The sequence below is a fragment of the Diabrotica undecimpunctata genome, chromosome 8 (assembly GCF_040954645.1).
Source record: "Diabrotica undecimpunctata isolate CICGRU chromosome 8, icDiaUnde3, whole genome shotgun sequence".
In the NCBI taxonomy this organism is placed as follows: Eukaryota; Metazoa; Arthropoda; class Insecta; order Coleoptera; family Chrysomelidae; genus Diabrotica; species Diabrotica undecimpunctata.
Window position 1 is genome coordinate 111,146,199 of NC_092810.1, and position 20,331 is coordinate 111,166,529.

At 27.9% G+C, this 20,331-nt stretch overlaps 2 protein-coding genes across 2 annotated transcripts in view; one reads left to right on the forward strand and one right to left on the reverse strand.

The window, feature by feature from the left end:
- Window positions 1-3,173: 3,173 nt before the first annotated feature.
- RpS8 (ribosomal protein S8) lies at window positions 3,174-7,311 on the reverse strand. Its single transcript, XM_072540742.1, has 4 exons — window positions 7,163-7,311; window positions 6,442-6,824; window positions 5,998-6,127; window positions 3,174-3,321 (listed from the first exon to the last, which is right to left on the reverse strand). Exons 1-4 carry the CDS (start codon window positions 7,164-7,166, stop codon window positions 3,212-3,214), a joined length of 627 nt encoding a protein of 208 aa, XP_072396843.1. The 5' UTR covers window positions 7,167-7,311; the 3' UTR covers window positions 3,174-3,211.
- Window positions 7,312-7,501: 190 nt separating this feature from the next.
- Fip1 (Factor interacting with poly(A) polymerase 1) overlaps window positions 7,502-20,331 on the forward strand; it is a 43,083-nt gene continuing 30,253 nt past the window's right edge. Inside the window, exons 1-2 of the mRNA XM_072540741.1 lie at window positions 7,502-7,677; window positions 7,731-8,203. Of these exons, the coding sequence (XP_072396842.1) occupies window positions 7,528-7,677; window positions 7,731-8,203 (623 nt within the window). The 5' untranslated portion in view covers window positions 7,502-7,527. The remainder of the gene's footprint in view (window positions 7,678-7,730; window positions 8,204-20,331) is intronic.

Here is a 20,331-nt window from a genome sequence, read left to right on the forward strand (position 1 = left end):
GTCAAGGAGGACATTGTTAGATTTATGTTTCTTACACAAAGTTATCAATGCTTTTATAGATTGTCATCAACTCTTATCGCTTGTTAGTCTTAAAGTTCCTAGTAGAAGCAACAGACAATCAGAAATCTTTTCAGTGCCATTTCACCACACTAATTATGGTATCAATGAACCAACTACACGATTGGTCCGGAGTGCTAATAGCCTACCAAGACAAATGGATATTTTTGACTCCAAAATTAGTTTGTTTAAAAAACAACTAAAAAGTATCTTACAATAAGTTTGTTGTACATCTATATTATTCTTATATGTTTGTATTATTCTGAGGTGTTTGTTATTTTAATAATTTATTGTTGTTAAGGTGTAACTTTGTAAAACTTGTGATTGTTATTTTAATAATTTATTGATTGTAAGATGTAACTTTGTAAAAATTGTAAGTAAATGGATGCCGTATATAAATAAATAAATAATTTAATTTACTTAATTAAAAACTATTAACCTCCTTCCCTATACTATAAATGAAACTATATAAAAACTATAAATGAAATTGCTTAATTTTTTAAATTTTTTTCCTACACTCGGTGTACCTTTTAATGGCAATGAATAGTACACTTTAGCATAATTTGGTGAAATTGTATGAATCCCTTCAATCGCTACCTGTAATTCCTGTAAAAGTGCCCTGACAGACCCCACCCGTGAGTGGGCGTTTCTTGTTTTTGTGCTATGGCTTGGCTAACATTGCAGCTATAAATGCATTTCTTATATACTAAGATTTAATAATAGGAATGCAGAATGTTGGTCTTTTCGTCAATTGTTTCTGAAGTCTTTAGGAATTGCGGTAGTCCAGAAAAAAAATGAAAATACGAGCACCAAATATGCATATACCGAGAATATCACGGTTACTTGCTGCAAAATTTTCTGGAATTGAGCAAACGACGAGGGATGACCCAGCCCCAGGAAAACGGGGATGTGTAAGTATTATAAAAAAAAGAAAAACTAGATATTTTTGCCAATTGTGTAAAAACTGGTTATGTATGGAACATATATAATTATGCACATTCAGATATGCCAAACAGTATTATTGTAAATAATGACACTTTAAATATTAGCAGCAGTACCAAATTTTTAGGATTATATATTGACAGTTTTTTATGTTGGGATAAACATGTTGACCAGTTATGTATGTCTTTGAGTAAAGTGATTTACAGCTTTAGAGTTCTAAAAAAATACATGAATAGTAACTCATTAAAAACAGTGTATCATGCTAATTTTGAAGCAAAATTTAGATATGGTCTAATAAATTTTGGCCACAGTAGGGACATAAATAATGTATTTCTGGTTCAGAAAAAAATAATCAGAGTTATGTTTGACTTAAAAAGTAGGGAATCATGTAGAGGGCATTTTAGGAGTAATAATATTTTAACAGTTTACGCTGTATTTATTCAAGAATGCTTACTGTTTCTATATAAGAATAAAATACTCTTTAGGAACTTTGAGCCCAATAGTATAGTAAATACCAGGTTATATAATTATAAAATTCCAATACACAGGTTAAGTATAACAGAAAAAAACGCTCTTTATTGCTGCATCAAATTGTTTAATAAACTGCCTGAACCTATTAAAAGGGAGGAAAGATTAAGTTTGTATAAACATCAAATATTTAAATTACTGGTAGCTCTTGAGCCATATTCTGTGGAGGACTATTTGTATATGTAACGGTTAGGAATAAGTAAATAATATTTTCGTTTGTGACACTGTTTTTTTTTAAATAATTTTATGTTCACGGAATGTATATTATTTTCTAAAAATAAAGATATTGTTATGTTATGTTATGTTATAAAAGCTTGTTGTGCTGATTGTGTAGAAACAAAATTAACATTATTTAACCCCCTCTATTTTCTGTTTCAAATTTTATTTTTGGATATTTAGTTTTTACTTGTATTACTGTAAGTATATGGAGTAATAATGTTGTCTTTTTTCATATTTTTCTTTTGTATTTTGCTGTTCATAATTTTTTTAATAAACTTATAAAAAAATAATGGTGTAAGTTATTTCGCAGTAAACTATACCAATACATATTGATACACATATTATATGTACATTTAGGTAGTACAATGTTAAGTTTCCTTAAAAATATTTAAAAAAAAATTTTTTTATTGAGAAATAGGATGTTTAAAATTTGGTTCTGATAAACCTCAAAGGAGGGTTAATTTGTATATCATTTTAATGCATTTTATTAAATATATTTATTTTTTTAAATGCATCTTTATGTAATGTGAAAGTATGAAATAACTGACGATATGGTAACACTGACATCATCTAAGCTTACATTTAATGTTAAATATATGTATGGTTATGTTCATTGCATTAAAATAATCATTGCCAAAACAAAAGTATATTATAAAGCAAATTTACCTTATGCTTTATATATAATATGCTGCTACATGTACATTCATTAACAACGAAGGCGATGTGTAGTGCCCTTTTGGTAGTCTCTTTGTTTCTTTTTTTCTATCTGAAGATATTTGTTATATCCTCTCTTTTTATTTGCTATGTTGCATATTAGGATTCGATCAGTTGTTTATTTTGTACTCAACCTGAGGCCTTCTGTAAGTCAATAAATCAAAATTTGTCTTGTGGTAAATCTATGTTTATCCATAGTGCCCTATGATAGCTCGCTATATGTTCATTAATAATAAAGACACTGTGTAGTGCCCTTGTTTTCAAGGCAACTAATTCGCAACATAATGCAACAAACTGCACCTAGTTTTGTAAATAAGACCTTATTCAGTTGTATATTATAAACAGAGATTAAGTGCCTATCAAAAGTAAGCTGATTTTTCTGTGGTTTTGAGTTAGTTTTACATTTCACACTGAAAGTGTACAAGAAAAATCAATTAACTCTCTGAAACCTTGATTTTCTACAAAAAATTGTTGCAGTAAATATGATATGAGGTTTTATTTTTTTCAGATGAACTTTACAAAAACTTATGTTGCTCCGAAATTTGACACCAACATATTGGCTGATAAATATGTGCTATTCTTCAAAAGAAACTAAAACTTTTACTTAAGATAATTTCATGAAAGTGACTATTTTGCATGTATAATGAGATATAGAATTATACTTAATCCTCTGGAGTTTATTGTTTTAAGATAAAATAAATCAAAAACAAGTATTAGTGTCAACTTTTATTGTTTACACCTATAAAAACATTTATTTAGCTTTCTTAGACTTAATCTTACGAATGTAGAATTCCAGTTCTTTGCCTTCCAAGACGTAACCATCAGCTCTACCACATTGTCCTGGCCTTGATGCTAAGCAAGCTGCAAAAAAGGTTTATTTTAGCGGAGGAAATAAGTTTTCATTTAAGCACCTATTAATTTAGGGTAAAAATCAGAGTAACTATGACAAGCAAGTCATTGCTCACAAGGGTCAATTCAAAACGAATGAATCCTTTTGATGTGAGCTCGCTAAATTTTATCATCATAATGATTTAAACAAGAAATTTTATTAAGCGCATGCTAGCCTGTATTTTATAACAACATATATCCAGAGTCTAGATCAAATACTATTTTAATATTAAAGTAGTATTTATCCTTGAATCAATTGACATTTCATGATTTTTATAAGGGAATCAATGAAATATGAGTTTATAAAAAGTATGAAATTGGTAAGAGGAAAATGTTTATCAAAATATGGAATATTGTTATGTATATAAAATCTAATAAACAGTTTAATGTATAAATCCTTCTTGGTTCAAACAATTATAAGATTTAACAACTAAAACAACTATCAGCATAAATGGTTGTCCCTGGAAGAATCCATTTCTTAATCATCTCTGAGTATCTACATCTATTGTTTCCACTGGCAACACAAAGCATGGACATCATCCAGATAACCTTGTAATGAAGGTAGCCACAAATGATGCATGACAGAACAAAATATTGGTATTTGGAAGTGTTTAAATATATATTAAAAATGAAACATGCAATCAATAGCAATAAGATATATAAAAGTTAATAGTTTATAATTATCAAAAAAAAAGTAAATAATTTTAAAACAAATAGAACAATTTCAAAATAAATAAACTTAGAATATATATGCAAATCTATCAAAGGACAATTGCTAAAAAAATTTCTAATAATAACTACTATTAATATCGAAAGAAACAGTTATTATTTAATGTTTTATATCAATTAAAAAATTGCAGAATCTATAAAATAATATAATAAAAATGTACTGTTTGAAGTTTCAAAGCTTTCTCTGTGTATATTCGAGGCATACAGCATATACATTATAAGGCCATGACAATGCCACGAATAAAATAAAATAATTAATGTTACTAAACATTCTTTTTAAGTTTTTAAAAGAAGTTTAATTAATTTAAATTTAATTTAGTATAATTTAAATGAACTTTAATTTTTTATTCCGGTACCATTTCATCCCAAAATTATAAGAAAATAGTCATATAATTGAAACCTTCTGAACATCTGTTACAATCTGGCAACTAGTGTTTTCAAAGTTTTGACATTATTGCCAAGTTTATTTGCTAATCTACCAAAGGCTACTTATAAATTTTTTTTCTAATAACTAACTGCAACTAATATCAAAAGAAACAAATATTCATTTGTTCATGTTTTATATAAATTTAAAATATTTTAAAAAATAGCCGATTTCATAAAATAAAATAATAAAAATGTATTGTTTCAAAGCATATTTGAGGCATAAAACATATATATATATATATATATATATATATATATATATATATATATATATATATATATATATATATATATATATATATATATATATATATATATATATATATATATATATATATATATATAATAAGGACATGGCAATACCGCAAACACAAATTTGACGGATCATTTGTAGCTAACTTTATCTGCACTTTCTCTATACTTTTGCCTTTAAATTATAATAAACTAAATTTAAATTAATTAAACTTCTTTTAAAAATTTAAAAAGAATGTTTAGTAACAATTAATATTGTATCGCATGCTCTTTCGTGATTTATTTGTGATATTAATATTTGTTTCTTTGGATATTAAGGACGATTTTCACATTTGGTCCCATTGAAGATAGCTACAAGGGAGCTGTGATTTAATTCACAAAACAAATTTTTGACGTTTGACTGTGTTGTCATGTCTTTATAATGTATATGTTGTAGGCTTCAATTACAAATAGAGAAACTTTCAAAAATACATTTTTATTATATTATTATATGAATTATTCAATTTTTTTATATACAACACGAATGAATAAATACTTGTTTCTTCTCATATTAATTGCAGTTAATTATTACATTTTTTTGGCATTTGCCTTTGATAATAAGCTAATAGATTTGGCAATCCTCAAACCACCAGTTGCCAGATTGTTACAGATGGTCACCAGATGTCTGCGGAAAGTACCTGAATACTATTCTTATTATTTTTTTAAAGAATTTCTTTTTTACTGTTAGTTTGTTAACGTTCTATTGGATTTTTATTAATTATAAATCACATGCTATTTCCCGATTTATTAAAAAAACATGGCAACACAGTCAAGCGCCAACATTTCGTTCTATGAACTTTAATTGACAACTCAATTATAGCTATCTTCAATGGGACCAAATGTGAAAATCGTTCGGATATTAATTGTAATTAATTATTAGACAATTTTTTTTGGCAAATTTGATAGGTTAGCGGATAGATTTGGCAACAGAGTCAGAACCCCCAAACTACCAGTTGCCAGATGTCTTTTTAACTTTATTATTGATACTGACATTTTACTATTTACTTTTTCTTTTTTGGTAATTGCTAAGTATTAGTTTTTAAATATCTTATTGCTTTTGATTGCATGTTTCATTTGTAATGTAAATTTCACTGCCAAACACCAATATTTCGTTCTGTCAAACCTATTTGAGGCTATATTCACTGTGGCCAAATGTGAAAAAGATCCAAAATCCTCACTTAAAAATTGTTCATTATTGCTTACCTAATAATCTTCCAGTTTGGAATTGTTCTTCTAGAGCAGGTTCTACTTTAGCTGTTTTTTGCCTAGTTTCATATTTTTTCTGTACTTTTTTACTACGTTTCTTATTGAAAATTTCTTCATCTTCTGTTGTCTAAAACATAATATAAAAAAAAGTAAAGGTCCAAAAACATATGAATGTCAAATTTTACATGTTTTTTAAAGATCAGTAAGGTATATAAATAGTTATAATCATGAGTTTCAGATGACACGCATGAATGTAAGCATCATGTGGAACAAAAAACATTGTATTTACTATTTTAAAGTATTAAACATTTTTGAAAAACAGATAACTAAATATCTAAGACTATTCAAGATATATACATTATGTAGTTTGGTAAGACCATGTGGTAGTCAATAATTAATATCCCAAAAACCCCTAAAAAGTAAGTTTTATGTGTTACTTACCAATTTTGCCCCCTTCTTGCGCCCTAAAGGTAAAATGTAGTGGTTTTCATACCATTGTCTGAAAGGGGTTGCATCAATAACAACGATGGCATTTTTTACCAATGTTTTGGTACGTACCAATTCGTTATTACTGGCATTGTAAACGACATCAATAATACGTGTTTTACGAGCAGTACCTTCGCTGCCCCATGCGAAATTTCCTTTTTCAATCCTCAATGCACGATATTTCAAGTTACCGCCTCGTGTACGGACATAGTGAATTCTACGAGCTCCAAGCTTGGTATTTGCGGCTGGGCGTCCTAATTCGAACTTCCTCTTCTTACGGAGAGGTTTCCTTTTGCCTCCTGTGGCCCTCCGTTTATGCCAATGGTCTCTACTAATACCTAAAACATGTACAATTTATAATACCCAATTTTCAACAAATACCATAAATGCATATTTATGTGTAATATCAGATCGCTGTGGGATGGTTTTTTGTCGTCAGCACAACACATCGGACAATATTATAAATAAAGAGTTCATCATTGAAGTATGTTTTTTAACTTCAAAAATTTTGGTTATGTTTTTCTAAATTTCATTTTTGAGATAAGAATTTAAAAAATAATTAATCTATTAGTTAGAATATGTTAAAAGGACTTTTAAAAACAATATTTTCACTAAAAAAACTTACTACTCACGATGATGACCACAGATTAAACTAAAAATATTTTTCACTACTTACCCATTCTGAACGAATAAACTAAAAGACTAGAAGGAAGTTATCAACAGAGAACGTCATATTTTGAAAGAATTTCCGGCTCTATTACTGACACTTGACAGAATCGCCAACTGTTAAATATTCTTCATAAAAATTACTAAAGATATACACATTTTTAGTAAATTAATGGTCGGACTTTTAGATTACTATTATTTAGACTTTAAAATAGTACTATAACTTAATACCAACGTATATTATAAATAAATATTGTTGAAATAGGTAAAGTGTGACAAATTAGGAACTTTAGGATTAAATTGGTATTCTTGATAAAAACATCAACGTCAAAATGTACGTTTGACACAAATTGACATCAAATTTTAATTGTAAAAATGGCCGACGATTTAGAAGACGACAAATGGTTATATGGAGAAACTGCAGAATTAAATAATGGCGAAGCTGCTAATACTGATTCTCGCGAATCAGAAGAGAAAGAAGAGTCTGAAACACCACAGGAAGAGGAACCTAGACCAAAAGAAAATGTAAATATTGTAACTGTTTTCTTTGCTAAAACATAACCTAAAATTTCTTTTAGGCCGAGGCCGAACGAGAAGATAGCCCGCTGACGCTGGGTATTGATACTGAAGAAAAGGATAAGCAGAATGATGAAACTAAAGATAGTATGGAAGATGGTGAAGTACAACAAAATGGAGACGATAGTGAAAAGGAGGACCTAGATGATGATAGCGACGATGATGTTAATGTAGTTATTGGTGATATAAAAGCGACTACGCCTGCTTCATATACAGCTTTAAACATAAAAAGAGGAGGTTTACTTAGTGCTGTCGGTGATAAAAACAAGCAAATTCAGCAACAGCAACAACCTGGAAAGTTTACAGTGGAAGAATTTGACCAAACTGGGTCTATAAATGGAGTACCAGCAATTGAATTTAATTTGGATAGTTTAGAGGATAAACCATGGAAAAAGCCGGGTGCTGATATCACTGATTATTTTAATTACGGCTTCAATGAAGATACATGGAGAGCTTATTGTGAAAGACAAAAAAGGTTTGTGTACATTAACAACCTAACTATGCTAATTTCTTTGAATTTTTTGTCCTTTTGTCAGAGAACTTAATATTATATTTACAATATCCGTAAGTATACACTTTTCAAAATCCCTACATTATTTCATTGTTGAATGTTGTCTGCTTGAATATTAGACTTATGCTCTTAGGGTTCATAAAAATTTCAGTGTTTTCCTGTCATCATTATCATCAGTAGCTCGACAACATTTTCTGGGTCCTGGCTTGTTCTAGGATTTTCCGCCATTCTGTTCTGTTCCTTGCTTTGTTTTTCCAGTTGGTAATCTTAAGTGTTTTCAGATCTTGTTCCACTTGTTCTATGTATCTAAGTTTATTTATTTATTTATTTAGGCCTTCCCTTTGACGTTGGGTCTTCCCTTTGACCTTCTTCCTACTGGTGTTTGCCTCATAATATGTTTTTGTGTTTCAGTCTCTAACATTCGTTCAACATGACCCATCCAGCACAGATGTCCGATCTTTATGGATGTTATGATCTCGGGTTCATTTTTATGATCTCTCCCGAGTGTTTTCCTGTAGATAAGTAATTTAATGCTCATTAATAGCTTAAATCTAAGACTGAATACTGAATATATGTCATACATGATGACTATCTGAATTCTATTTCTCACTTCTTTTGAATGTACCTTCCTTCAGAGGTTGAAGATCATTAATTAATATTTTTTTAGATGCTTTATCAATCTTAAGTGGATTTTATGTTCTGTTCTGTGTGGTTTACTATTCAGAGAATTTGAACATTAATGAAATTTCCAGTTTTTGTCATTATAGGATCAACAATTGTTTCAATCAGTTCTTCTGTATTTGCATATATTATACATGTACCTTTGTAAAAGTTTTTTTTGTAAAACACCGGTGCAGTGTTTCTATACTGCTATACTTTGTTTCAAGTTAAGAAAATAACATTGAGCTTATGGAGATCAGTGTTGCCAAAACTCTCAGGCAAGTGTTGTTATTAGATTGTCCATATATGATTCATTCTAATCAGAGCCATATTCAGCACTGTGTAGTTGTAGTTACTTAATTTCACTAATAAAAGGATATGTATAGTTGAATACAAAATAATGCATTATAAATACTTGTTGCTTTAATTGACAGATATAGGTATAGTATTTTTCATATAAAAATGCGTGCACATCATTCAAGATTTACGACGTCAGAGCCCCACAGAGTTGCCAAAACATCATAAGTTACTAAGTGAGGAATTTTTAAAATGTCAACTATTTGTCAAACTATTATATAACAGTAAATACACTTAGTTTTAAGACTACTGCAACACACTAAAATACATGAGAAAATATTCTAAATTTTAAATGTACTTTACTAAATGTACTACTACAACACTTTAAACAATTTTGCCACACGCTGAACTGTAAAAAAAATTGAAGTATTCATATCAGTTGCGTACAATTGTCTAATATATTTAATTAAAATTATTATTTTGTGGAATATTAGACTTAAAGAGTTATTTCATAAAATTTATATTATTAATAATAACAAATATTTTTGGTTATTTAATCAATATAATTCTAAAATTCCTAATATAATGATGATTACATTTTTCTGATTATTATACCATGTTGACGCCTATGAAAGATCGAGCAGTTCCGTATGGGTTTCGTATTATTAGCTGTGTTAGATAAATTTGAACTCTAAGGTTGACATTCTGGAAATTTTGAATATAAGTGTCACTATATAAATTGTGACGTGCACGCATTTTTATATGAAAAATACTATATGTAATTATTATAGGATAATAAAAATAGTTAAATTTTATTATTGTTTAACATTACATATTTATAAACGCTTTAGATAAGATGTAACTAAAAAAAAGCAAGTGCAGCTTTAATTTATTTTTATTTTCATGTAAGTAATAACTACAATTACATACATAAAAATTTTTTCTTAAATAAGGTGAATCACCACAAACGGAACGGAAGATTACAGTGAAAGAGTAAAAAAAATGTAAGTTGATAAAAGCTACATTTTAAAATTATTTTGAAATATACAGCGTGTCCCAATAAATTTCGGCGTATCAAAGTTATATTTTATCTTCTTATTCTTCTTCCTCTTTATAAGCAATTATGCGTGTTCATTGGCAGATTGATATCTCTATGGAAGGTTGTCACTCCATCTTTCTGCACGGTCGGCTGATACTTCTACCAATTAATGATTTATCTCTTGCTATTTTGACCACACGTGTCTTCCCCATTCTGCTTATATGATTATTTCATTCTTTTTTTCTATTTAGTGTTCATTCATTTATACACTGTGTTCCATATATATATATATATATATATATATATATATATATATATATATATATATATATATATATATATATATATTGTTATGATGTGTTTTTTGTTTGAATGATGAGCAATGAGTATTTTTAATAATATAATATATAGGGTTTTTATCGCGGTTCTCAAAGAATTAGCTTGTAAGTACTTTTTTAAATTATCCTTACTATAACTATTATGAAACACACATATATATCTAACCTAGTCAATGTAAATTTAAAATAAACTATCTTTAAACTGATGTTCTTATAAAACTAATTAAATTCTATAGACAATCTAAAATTTAAACAAACTATCTTCAAAATTGAAATTGTTATGACACTAACTAAATTATATTAACAAAATTTTGTACCTTTCTTTCACTGAATGCCTAAATGAACTGTTCTCCACTAAGTATATAGATTCTAATCACCACTGAATGTCTTCGTACTTCAGTTATCCTTGTTTTTTTGTGAAATTACTTTTTTCAATTATCAGCTTCTACCAATTTAAGATATATTTTTCTTCACCAGCATCTATACACCACCAACCAAACCAGCAAACAGCATTTATATTTATTCTTCTTTTCAATATACCAATATCCAATTATTATAAGTTGATTTATACTAATCTCCAACCACAATATAATTTAATTTCTTCCAATATACTTTTATAATCTTCAATAATTATTTGTGTATAATTATAAATGTGCATTAATTATATGCATAATTTTTAATCTTCATTTAACTCACTATATTAAACTATTGGACTATTTGTACTTGATTCACTGACTCTAACTAACTTTCATAATAAACTGCTTGACTTCTGACTAAAAAACTTAAAAACTGCCATCTTGAATCCAAATCACGGGTATTTATATGTTTTTGGATTTCTAGAACCATCTCGTAAGATATCATGTTCTATTCAGTTCTATTTAATACTTGTCTGAATTTTCTGGAACAAACCATTTCGCAAACATGGCCATCTCCGGAGATCCAGAGAATTCCATTCTTTTCTATTAATAATTTTGTTTACATTTAGGCTTTTCAGATCAGAATATATAATTAAATTAGTAACTTAACATTCTAATTTAATAAAATACACATTTCAAACAATATATTATTATAACCCACTTTATATTCGTAAATATTCTTAAACGTCACTTCAGAGTATAAATATCTGTCAATCTCCGAGAGTATTTTTGGTTGCCTAAGCACATGGCTCACTTATATATATTTACAATATTAAAATACAACTTTTTACAATTATTATATGCTAATTTATTAAAAATGCCCTCACATAAATATATTTTTATAAAATTCTCTAGTATATAACTTATTTAAAATAATCAAATACTTTTTTATATCTAATATTATGTAGTATATAACTTATAAATTATTTTCTATAAACCCCAATCGTTACAATACCCCAAAAATAATATTTAAAATAAATAATTTACATATTATTTTTTAAATATTAATTTTCTCATACCTTATTAAATTTAATAAATCAAATTTTTTTTTTTTAATTTATTTAAAATGTGTTAAATACATCCCTGTTCGCTGTCTATGTCAAAACAGAGAATAACGGAGAACAGTTCGTCTATTCTATGGTCAAACTGTCATGTCAAATGGAGAATGGATTTTATCAGAGAATAAAATATAACCTTAATTAAAAATATAATCTATATTGTGTTCTGTTTATTTATAGACAAAATATAGGAATTATTTCCATTCAAAATAACTTCATCAATATAAATTGGTAAGTTTTTTTTTACTTTATTATATTAGAAAGACATTTTTATAGCAATTATAGTATCAATTTTGTGTCTAACCCCAAATTATGATTTTTAGGGTACAAATTAATTTCCATATATACAAAATTCAACAAGTATGATGTCAAATTGATTCAAAATAATGAAATCTACCATCTACCATTTAACAAATCAAGTCTATTGAATAAAATGGATATATCAGTAAGTTATTAGTGTTATTATATTTGTGTTAAAGGTATAGAAATTATTATTCAATCTCTTCATGATATTGAAAAATGTCGTTGATATGAAATATGCCTCTTAGTCTGTTCTCTGCATCTATTAACACATAACTATTTAGTCCATTCTGATTTTCAATTGTATATGGACCTTCAAACATTGGTTGTAATTTCTTACAACGGTTTTCTTTAACATTACTTTTTCTAAGTGAACGAATTAACACTTGGTCTCCTTTTTGAAATGTGATTGGTTTTTTTATATTTCGATTTTGTCTTCTGATATATTTTTCAGCTTTCCTCCTAATTCGGTTATTCACTTTCTGCATTACTTGTTCTAACATATCCTGATTATATTCACTAATCCACTTTCTGTTTCCTATATGGCCAAACATTAAATATTCTGGTACTTCCTCTGTATTCAAATTATGTGTATTATTCAAAAAATATTCTACTTGTGGTATATGTTGCTGCCAAGTTTCATGTTGGTTTTGGCACAGTATCCTTAAATATTTTATAACTTCTTTAATATATCTTTCTGCAGGATTTGCCTGAGGATGTCTGATACTTGTAAAATGAATGTTGATTCCCTTTTTCTCACAAAATGTCCGAAATTTTTGGTTGTTAAAATATGTAGCATTATCTATTATGCAATTTCTAAATGGTCCTATTTCTTCGAAAAATTGATTAATATATAATTTTAATGTTTTAACATTTGTTCTGGAGCAGGGATATAGTTTAATAAATTTTGTATATAAATCAACTATCACTAGTATATGCTTTTTTCCTGTTGGACTGAGAACTAAATTTGAAATAAAATCCATGGAAACTGTATTTAGTTTTTCATATACAACATTAGATTTATATGTGTTCTGGTTTTTGAAATTCTTTTCTTTGTTTAGTTGACATATTGGGCATTGGGTAGTAATTTCCTTTGCTATACTTATGTCATTCTTTGCAAAATAATTGTCCCTAAATAGCATCCATAGCTTTCTTGAACCAATATGCATATAATCGTTATGTAAATTTTTCAATATTTTCTTTGCTAAAGTTCTAGTTATTACATATACTTCTATGCCATTTATTATTTTATAATATACTCCATCTTTCCTAAGGACTTTTTGTTTTTCACTCAAATTGATCTGATCTCTTATAATTTCTTCTTTAGAATATAATCCAGTATTTTCTACTAATTGATTTAATCCAATTTTTATTGTTCGCTGCCCTTTTTGTGGTGTATTTTCTAACCTTGATAAAGCATTTGCCACTATATTGGATTTTCCAGAAATGTATTTGATTTCAAAGCAGTATTCACTAAGTATTAGACTCCACCGATGTATTCTACTGTTTCCATATTTGTTATTTAATATAGACGTTAAAGCTTGGTGATCTGTTTCTATTGTAAATTCATTACCCAACAAATAAAATCTTAATTTTGTGACACAGTGTATTATACTTGCTAGTTCTAATTCTGAAACTGAGTAACCCTTTTCATGTGGCTTTGTAATTCTTGAAATGAATTGTATTGGGTATTCGACCCCATCATGTATTTGTAATAATACCCCTGATAATCTCTCTATTGATGCATCTGTTCTTAATATGAATGGCTGTGTGTAGTCAGGATAGTATATTTTCAAATTTGACAGAAAAATGTTTTTAATTTCTTGGAATGCTAGTTCTCTTCTCTGATCCCATCTCCATTTTACACCTTTTCTCAGTAGTTCAAGTAATGGAATTTCTTTTATACTTAGATCTGGTATCATCCTTTTATAATAATTAATTATTCCAATAAATCCTCTTAAAGTTCTTAAATTGTGTGGTGTTTTATATTCCTGAATGACTTGTGTCCGTTCTGGATCCATTTCGATTCCCTTAGTGTTAAGTTTATAACCTAGATATATGACTTCTTTTTGAAAAAATGTACATTTTTCTTGATTTATTTTTAGTCCAGCTTTGTCTAATCTATTTATTATAATTTTTAGGTGTTTCTCATGATCTTCAGCAGTTTTAGAAAAAATTAATATATCATCAATGTAGTGAATTACAAAATGTTCATATTGATCCAAAATATCATGAAGACATCTACATAGAGCACTGCAAGATGATTGAAGTCCAAATGGTACTACTTTGAATTGATATACTACTCCATCTATCTGAAATCCTGTATACTGTCTACTTTTTCTTTCTAGAGGTATTAACCAAAAGCTATGCTGTAAATCAATTTTAGTGAAAAATGACATTCCTGTAATTCTTCCTAATATTCCATCTATACTCATTGGTGCTTCAAATTGCTTTTCAGTAATCTTGTTAATATTCCTTGCATCTAAACATAACCTGATTTCACCTGATCTTTTTCGTACTACTACTATGGGGTTAATAAAACGTGTGTCTGCCTTCTCAATGATCCCATCTTCTAACATATTATTAATTGTTTTGTTTACTTCTTCTCTGTATTTATATGGTATTGGGTATGATTTTGTTTTAAAATCTTTTTCTTCTTTAACTTTTATACTATGGATATAATTTTGTGCAATTCTATTTTCTTTATTGACAAGTCCCTTGTGTTGCTGCAATATGGAAATGACTATTGATTTATATTCTTCAGGGCAATTTAAAACTTTCATCATATCTTCTTCTTTACAAATAACATTATTCTTCATTATGTACTCATTATTCCTTGCTTCCAATTTTACGCACTCCGCCTCGTAGGCATCCATCTGCTTAAAACTTCCATTCCTTAAATATTCACTACAATAATTATTCTTTACATTCTTTTGGGACATTTCCCTATCATCAAAATACATTTCTTCTTCATAAACATCATTATTTTCTTTTAATAATATCCTATCAACTCTTATTCCTTCTTCTACCTCATCTTTCTGCATAAATTTAATTATTTGCCCTTCCAAAGTTACCATTTTTTTTTTAAAATCTATCTTTACTTTCTTCTTTTCCAATTCATCATTTCCCATTAATATATCAACACATAAATCCTTGACAATAAATCCTTGCATATTAATTTCTTTATTAAGAATATTAATTTTAAAATTGGCTAGTTTATCAATTTCACCCAACTTCTTATTATTTGCACCAATAATTTTAATTTTTGGAATCTTTATTATATCTGATAGTTTTAATGTATTAAAAATAAAATTCTCCGAGACTAAAGTACTTTCTGAACCAGTATCTATCATAATTTTAATCATTTTATTTTTAGCCAAAGCATTTATATAAATTAAATTAATAGAGTCAATAATTTTATCCTCATCTAAAGAAATAAATTCAGAAGGTTTTTCATAATAGCAATGGCCTAACTTGTAATTCAGAAAGTTTACTGCACAAAATTTTGATTATTAGAATTGTCAGATTGTATCTGACCACTTGGATCTGATGTACTATGTCTTTCCCTACTATGACTTCTACTCACATTTTCTTGCCTTATACTATTTCGTTCCCTGCCTTCGCAGCTTCTATTCCTTCGAACACAATTTACCTGTCTGTTATAGTTAGGTCATTCTGTATTTCTTCTATTGTTAAAATCTTGTCTATTATTATTAGTACTGTTATTAAAATGTTGTCTATTATAATTAGTATTATTATTAAAATTTTGTCTATTATAACTAGTATTATTATTAAAGTTCTGTCTATTTGGATTAGTGTTAGTATTATTAAAATTTTGTAAATTATCACCATACCTAGTATTATTGTTATATGATTGTCTATATTGTTGATTATCATTTTTATTATATTGAAAGTTATTGTTGTTTTTTCTGTTGTTATTATTACTTGTCATATTGCCTCTTTGTATTCTTTGAATAAAATTAATAAAACTATCTATTGTTTGAATATTTTGTACAGTTACGGTTTGCACAACATCAGCATCAAAATGTCTAGATACATTTAAGACTGTTTCATCCTCTCTAAGTGGTGGTTCTAAATATTTTGCAACTGTTATCAATTTCAATGCATAATCTACCATATTTGATTTTAAATTTTGATTATACTTTCCAAAATATAGAATTTCTCTAAACTTTGCTTGCTCTAATTCACCCCAATAATAATTTAAAAATTTATTTTCAAATGTTTGAAAGTTATCTAAATCATTTTCAATACTAGCAAACCAAGTTGCTGCATTGTCATTTAATGTCATTCTAATATAATCTTTAATATCATTAATATTATTCACAAATCTTAATTTATGTTTTAAACTATTTATGTATACTCTAGGATGCAAATTTTTTATATTACCAGAGAATTTAATCCCAGTCTCATTTGTTAAATTTAAGTAAGGTCTCCCTATGTCTCTCATTTGTGAAATATCATCTATTCTCTGTTCCACATTTCTTATTTGATTACTATTTATTTGGATATTTTGTTGTATATCGTCTAATTTTTCTTCTGTGTTTCTCCTGTCTTCATTAATTTTTACTTCTAAGTTACATTTCTCCAACTCTATTTTCTGTTCTATATCTATTTTATTATCTTGAATAATCCTCTTTACTTCTGTCCTCTCATTTTCTATCCTTTTCTTGTAGTCATTCCGTATACTTTTTATTTCATTTGCAACTTTTTTCTCTGCAGCTTCAAGTTTTTTATCCATTTGTTTTTCCATTTGTTTTACAATTTTATTATTATTATCTTCTATTTTCTTTTCTAATTTTCTATAATTCTCTTCCAATTTCTGTTCCATTTTTTTCATGTCTTCTTTGACTTCTTTTGAATTCTCTTCCAATTTTTTTATGTCTTCTTTGATTTCTTTTGAATTCTCTTCTATTGTCTTGTTCATCTGCATCATTAATGACATCAAAGCTGCCATATTGACATTTTCCTCTCTTTCTGGATTCATTTCTGCAGTATCTTGTGGAACTTGAACTAAACTCTCCTCTTGTATAGGTTGTGTTTCTACTTCCACATCTTCTTCATTCTTTTTGCTTCTTGTACCTTTCTTTCCTTGAGACATTTTGAGACTTTACTTGTTCAAATATAATTAAAAATAAAATCTATAATTTTTTCTTTCTACTGATAATTAATTTAATTATATGAGAGCACTTATCTTCCCAAACTAATTCTTTTAAATAGAGAGCCACCGCGTTGGGTGCCAAAATTGTTATGATGTGTTTTTTGTTTGAATGATGAGCAATGAGTATTTTTAATAATATAATATATAGGGTTTTTATCGCGGTTCTCAAAGAATTAGCTTGTAAGTACTTTTTTAAATTATCCTTACTATAACTATTATGAAACACACATATATATCTAACCTAGTCAATGTAAATTTAAAATAAACTATCTTTAAACTGATGTTCTTATAAAACTAATTAAATTCTATAGACAATCTAAAATTTAAACAAACTATCTTCAAAATTGAAATTGTTATGACACTAACTAAATTATATTAACAAAATTTTGTACCTTTCTTTCACTGAATGCCTAAATGAACTGTTCTCCACTAAGTATATAGATTCTAATCACCACTGAATGTCTTCGTACTTCAGTTATCCTTGTTTTTTTGTGAAATTACTTTTTTCAATTATCAGCTTCTACCAATTTAAGATATATTTTTCTTCACCAGCATCTATACACCACCAACCAAACCAGCAAACAGCATTTATATTTATTCTTCTTTTCAATATACCAATATCCAATTATTATAAGTTGATTTATACTAATCTCCAACCACAATATAATTTAATTTCTTCCAATATACTTTTATAATCTTCAATAATTATTTGTGTATAATTATAAATGTGCATTAATTATATGCATAATTTTTAATCTTCATTTAACTCACTATATTAAACTATTGGACTATTTGTACTTGATTCACTGACTCTAACTAACTTTCATAATAAACTGCTTGACTTCTGACTAAAAAACTTAAAAACTGCCATCTTGAATCCAAATCACGGGTATTTATATGTTTTTGGATTTCTAGAACCATCTCGTAAGATATCATGTTCTATTCAGTTCTATTTAATACTTGTCTGAATTTTCTGGAACAAACCATTTCGCAAACATGGCCATCTCCGGAGATCCAGAGAATTCCATTCTTTTCTATTAATAATTTTGTTTACATTTAGGCTTTTCAGATCAGAATATATAATTAAATTAGTAACTTAACATTCTAATTTAATAAAATACACATTTCAAACAATATATTATTATAACCCACTTTATATTCGTAAATATTCTTAAACGTCACTTCAGAGTATAAATATCTGTCAATCTCCGAGAGTATTTTTGGTTGCCTAAGCACATGGCTCACTTATATATATTTACAATATTAAAATACAACTTTTTACAATTATTATATGCTAATTTATTAAAAATGCCCTCACATAAATATATTTTTATAAAATTCTCTAGTATATAACTTATTTAAAATAATCAAATACTTTTTTATATCTAATATTATGTAGTATATAACTTATAAATTATTTTCTATAAACCCCAATCGTTACAATATATATATATTTATCACTATTACCTAATTTTCACTTTTGCCTTTTGCTAGACTATTATTTACAGACTTTTACACACAATTTACTCACTGCATATTAACATCATCCTCATCGTCTCTATCTCTATCAATCCGTCAATAACCCAAAATTTTTGCTCTTCCTTAGTAGAAAGTTTACAATAATTTTTTTAATTTTCCACTATTCCACTGTTACTATAGCAAATGCATTTCTTATTAATTGTTCCATAGCGGCGGTCTTAAACTCTGTGTTATGTGAGGCAATAATATGTCTTTTTATGTATTTTTCTTTGTATGTGTTTACAACTTCAATGAGCTCTGATTTTAAATAATCTTCTTCAAAAAACACATCTTTCTCTAGCAACCATATTTTAATTTGATCTTTATTGAAGGCTTGTGTCGGAATCACTTCTTCTCTCCTCGAATGGTACGAAGCGTTGTCCATCACCTCTGGAAGATTAGGAATCAGCGTTTCCTTAAACCATTGTTCAAATATAGGACTATCCATCTCATGATGATAGTCCGCTGAGTTTTTTTAGCTAAAAACCAAAAAGCGGCACCTTCTACAAAGCCCAATTCACTACCCGCATGCACTATAACAAATCGGGGCCTCGTGTCGGCTTTTTTAGGCTTGTTGACAACCCCTTAACAAACTCATCCCTGGCTGAAGTCACTGAGAGGTCCTTCCATTCTTTAGAAACACTATGTCCAACATTCACTCAAGTTTCATCCAAATAAATGATGGTGTATCCCTGAGAACAAAATTTTTTTATCTCACGCAAATACTGATGACTCCATTTTAGAATATCGGGCCGTTCAATCATGCTTGACTTTATTCCTTGTTTGAAAAAACAAAGTTCATTTCATGGAGTATTCTCCACATTGTTGTGCGTGACATGTTTGCTAAATCTTATATCTTTTTTAAACAGTGCAAAAACTTTTTTGAATCTCGGCGGTAAATTTTTAAAGAAAAAACTATGCTCGATGCCACATAGCTGCGTACAAACTACTGCATCGTAAGTGAATTTTCTGCTGTTCACTCTACTTTTGCTACGTTTTCTGTGGGCCTTAGTCCTCCTTTCGCAGCTTCTTTGAGTATTTTAGAAATAGTACTAAAATTTACTCCCGTCATAGCACTTACTTTATCGGTTAAACTTCTAACACTTTCACCACTTCTTAAATTTAGATAATAATTAAATACATTTTAAACAATTTGTTTTGCACGGATATCCAAGATATTCCCTTGGCTTAATTTTTGAATTTCTATTTTCAATTAACATTTAAATGTAAAGTCAGCATAACTACTAAACAACCTCAAAACCTTTTTATCATTATGTAGTCCGAGAA